Below are 4,614 nucleotides of genomic sequence, written 5' to 3' on the forward strand. Positions count from 1 at the left end.
CTTTGATTTTAGTCCCTAATCTCTACTTATAATAATAATAATAATAATAATGATAATAATAATAATAATAATAATTATTATTATTATTATTATTGTTATTATTATTATTATTTAAGTTAAAGTTAACAACATTCATAACTCGACTAAACTAAACTAATTAAACTAAATTCTGCTTAGTATTGTTTATTTGTGTAACATTATTTTTATTATTTTTATTATTTTATTGAACAAAACTGACTTTTATATAACTTAACCACTTATGTAAAACAATTAGTGTTCCTCTTATAATGTATATTGTGAAATCGGCTTACTTTACTTTGTTACACTAATTAATTACATAACTAGTGAGTAGCCCGAGCATTGTCCCGGGTTGCTTTAAAGGCTTTTTAAAATTGTAATTGTTATTGTCAAATTAAAATTGAGTTTTTTTTTAGTATATTTTATTTTAATTGAACCTTAAGCTTTGCACTTATATAAATTTTTTTACATGTTAATAACATACTTGATAATTGGCTTAGATGGTAAAATGATTATTGCTCTTATAGGAGGTTGAGGGTTTGATCGGTATTTTTTTTATTGTTAACTATTCGATTCTGTTACTAACAGAATAACAGATTTTCTTAAACAAAAGTCGGCAAAGAATTTTTATACTGTACTTTTTTTTTTAAGTAAAAATCAAGAAATGGCTTTTTATTTTTATTTTTTTTAAGAAATCAAGAAATGCTATTTTCTGTTTCTTGATAACTAATCCTAACTGCCATACTATTTCCTCTATATATAAGCATTTTTATTCCTTCATTTTACAACTATCACATCCCACAAAACTATCATCAATATACATCAACTAGCGTACTTTAGTGAATCCAAAACTCCATAAAAAATCATCAAAACTCAGTTTGAATCATCCCTTTTCAAACCCAAATCATTTTTCTTGTTCTGTATTGTTGTTAGTAATGGCTTCTTCAAGTAATGATCCAGTTGTCGAGACGGATCCGAGTGGGCGATACAAAAGGTACAAAACGATCATAAGAGAAAGTGCTACGAAGAAAGTATACAACGGCATTGATGGTGTTACTGGTAAGGTAATTGCTTGGAGTAAGATAGAATTAACAGCGAAAACGTTAAGGAACAAGAACTTGCTCGAGCGTTTGTGTGCAGAACCTCAACTGTTGAAGTCATTGAGGCATCAGAATATAGTGAGTTGCTTCCATTCTTGGATTGGTGATAAAAAGGAATACATTAACATGATTACTGAGGATTTTCCTTCGGGTAATATGGGAGAGTATATCAGGAAACATGAAAAAACTGATATAAGCGCGATCAAGAATTGGTGTACACAGATTCTTAAAGGTTTGGATCATCTTCACAGGCATGATCCCAAGATCATTCATCGCGATCTTAACTGTGATAACATATTTGTTGATGGAAGCTCGAGCATTGTGAAGATCGGAGAATTGGGTCTCGCGCTGATTTTTGAACAGGGGGATACTACTGTACAGAGTTTTTCTTGCAGACCTGAGTTCATGGCACCAGAACTTCTAGAAGGATATTATTATAATGAGCTGATTGACATTTACTCGTTTGGGATGTGTGTGCTTCAGATGGTTACTCGGGAAAGACCATACAGCGAATACATTTACAAGTATCATATTCGTGCAAAGGTTAAGTCTGGTGAAAAGCCTGCCGCACTAAGCAGAGTGACAGATCCTGAGGTTAAGAAATTCATTGAGAAGTGTCTGAGTCCTGCATCTGACAGACCCACAGCAATTGAACTCTTGAATGGTCCGTTTCTTCAACCGAGGCCAGATAGATTACAAGTGCAACCTAGGCCTTTTACGTTGAGAGGGAAATCTTTGGGCACTGGTCCTTTTGAGATGGCGTTGATTATTGCTAGTGAACAGCCGATTAAATTTGATTTCCCGGTCAATGATACAACTCAGGAAGTCATGAAGAAAGAAGGCTTGTCAGCAAGAATGTCTGATGCAGAATTGTCACTGGTTTCTGAGCTTGTGGAAAAATTGAAAACAGAACTGAGTTCTTCAGATGTTCCCCGGAAAAAACTACTTCAGATAACAAGTGAGAAGCGCGAGGTCAGCCCAGTTTTTCGAATGACCACTGAGCAGGTGTCTGAAGTTAGGGATATGCAAACTGATTGAGTTGACAGTAAAAGTCTAGCTTGTCTTTGAATAGCAAATCAGTGTCGTAGATCTTTCTTTACTCATACAATTTCTCTGTTAGACGTAGCCAGTAGTATAGATTTTTCTGGACATTTTTAAAGTCAAATCCTTTGGTTGTAAGTTGTTTTGTGGACAATTAATAAAAGAACTCTAGGTTTGTTTGGTTGGTTTATTTCTTCTCACTCGAAAACTTGTAGTTCCACGTTCTTCTATGTTAGTGACACTTGTAATTTACTATGATTGCATGTCGCTGAGAATATATTACAAGTTTACAACTCCTTAGTTGACTGACTCGTATATCGAAAAGCATTATCATACTTGCATAAACAAATATTGTATGACTACCAGATCTTATGCATTCTATCTTAATGGTAAACAAGGAGAATCCTTTAATAAGGTGTTTTGGAAAAGCTTCGTTCAAATCTCAATTTCTAACCCAAATCAATGTCTGTAACAATGTCTGATCTGAAGTGACTAATATGCTTCAAAGGAAGTACCCACATAAGGATGAGTGTTTACTGTAGAACCTGAGAACAGCTTCAGAGGCAGAGGAGGTGACAAAGGAGGCTGAAGAGGAGCAGGAGAAGAAGCAGCAGGTCTTCTAATGGGACCTTCTGTTTGTGAGCCCCTTGCAATAACTAATGACTTAAGAAAGCTTAGTTTGGGGTAGTTATTGAAGAAAAACAACATGATGTTGACAGTCAAATTGAGGTCTTTGAGGATATATCTTTACAAGGATCAATTTACATTCAGTAGTTTGGGTATTATCGTTTTAGAGACTGGAGAGGAATAACGCACATCTGAGTTATCCGATCAGTCTGATTCATACCTTTTTTGTGATAATTAACTAACTCATATACGTCTTACCTACAGGATTGTCATACACCATCATACTCTGAGTTTTTCAAACAAAACTATGTGAAATTCACACGTTATGGCAATTGTAGTTGTACCAACGAACACCACCCGCACCACTGCAGTGCAGCACAGACACAGTCGTCTCTTTTCCTTGTTTTTTCAATAACCAACTTTTTTCCCAATCCAAGGAATAAACATGAGGATTTTGCATATGGCCTAGGGGCTAGACGGAACTACCTCGGATGCTATAGGTAAAATTTGCATCAATCTTGGGAATAACTTTACAAAACAGACTTTTAATGAAGACTCAGCCTAGCCGAACTGTGGTGCCCTAAACCTGCTCTGACTTCGGTTAGTTGATCGGCCAATTATGATGCTTAAAACGGCACCAACTTCACACCTTGGGCTACTTAGGACTCTTTCTAATGTATTCACCTCGCACACACTCAAACTTTGGAACTGTTCACATCTATACACATTAGAATTGAGATTATTCTTGTTCAATTGGTAAGAGTTTAGAGTATTTAGATTAAATCTATGTATAATCAAACATGGGGAAAATACATAAACATGGAAAATATATACTCCCTCCGCCCGCAATTATCTGCAACATTTACCTAAAATGGGTGCTCTATATTATTTGCAACAAATTTTTTTTCTTTCCTTTTTGGGTAATATTTAACTATCAATTACCCACTATTACCCACTTTTTTGGTTAGTGGTCCTCTCCACCACCTATTACCCACTAATTAAAACCCACTCAAAACAAAAATTAAGTGGGACTACTCTTTTTCCCTCCATTTTCAACCTTAATTAAACCCACCAAAGCTCAATTAGAACTCCCCTAAAAGTTTTGCCCAGGAGTCCGAAATATTGTCCTTTGTTGCAGATAACCTCGGGCGGAGGGAGTAAATGCTTTCAATGACAGTTGTATATTTAACCTTATAGGAGCTAAAAATGCAGAGGTAATAGCAACCAACAGTTTGAATTAAATTATCACTGCATTGAAAGGGGAAATTTCTGATGTTTGATGATAATCACAATGAAGTGTATAAATTGTACCGAAAAAAAATAAAAAATAAATAAATTGTATGAACTGTAAAAAGTAGAATAAAAAAATTAAAGATATGGCGTAATTTAGCTTATTCTAAATCTACAACCCCGAATTGGAGAGAATGAGTTATACTGATGAAAGAAGTCAGATCCAGGTGCATACTCTATCAGCATCCCAACAGCACAGCAAATCCAAACATTGCTGTTTGTAATATGATGAACTCATGGCAGTACATCAGAAAGGCGCAGTTGTTAGAGTTCATCCTAGTATAATTGTTGTTAGAATTCATCCTAGTATAATTGTTGTTAGAGTTCATGTTCTGATGTACAGCCCATCCTAGTATAATTGTTGTTAGAGTTCATGTTAATGTGTGACTGGGTAGCGTTTAGCCCAGCAACGTGCTGGACCAGCACACCATTTTTTTGAATATTAAATGCTCTTGGTAAGCCCATGTCTTGTATGGTGTGTATTTTGTACATATGAACTTGTATGCTCCAAATTTATACATCATTGCACGATTTCCAA

At 35.0% G+C, this 4,614-nt stretch overlaps 1 protein-coding gene across 1 annotated transcript; it reads left to right on the forward strand.

Annotated features, from left to right (window-relative positions):
- Positions 1-519: 519 nt before the first annotated feature.
- LOC110733782 (probable serine/threonine-protein kinase WNK6) lies at positions 520-2,414 on the forward strand. The gene has a single exon (XM_021913841.1). The coding sequence runs from the start codon at positions 954-956 to the stop codon at positions 2,154-2,156; it is 1,203 nt and encodes a 400-aa protein (XP_021769533.1). The 5' UTR covers positions 520-953; the 3' UTR covers positions 2,157-2,414.
- The last annotated feature ends 2,200 nt before the right edge of the window (positions 2,415-4,614 follow it).

The sequence above is a fragment of the Chenopodium quinoa genome, unplaced genomic scaffold, assembly GCF_001683475.1.
Source record: "Chenopodium quinoa cultivar QQ74 unplaced genomic scaffold, ASM168347v1, whole genome shotgun sequence".
NCBI classification, from domain to species: Eukaryota; Viridiplantae; Streptophyta; class Magnoliopsida; order Caryophyllales; family Amaranthaceae; genus Chenopodium; species Chenopodium quinoa.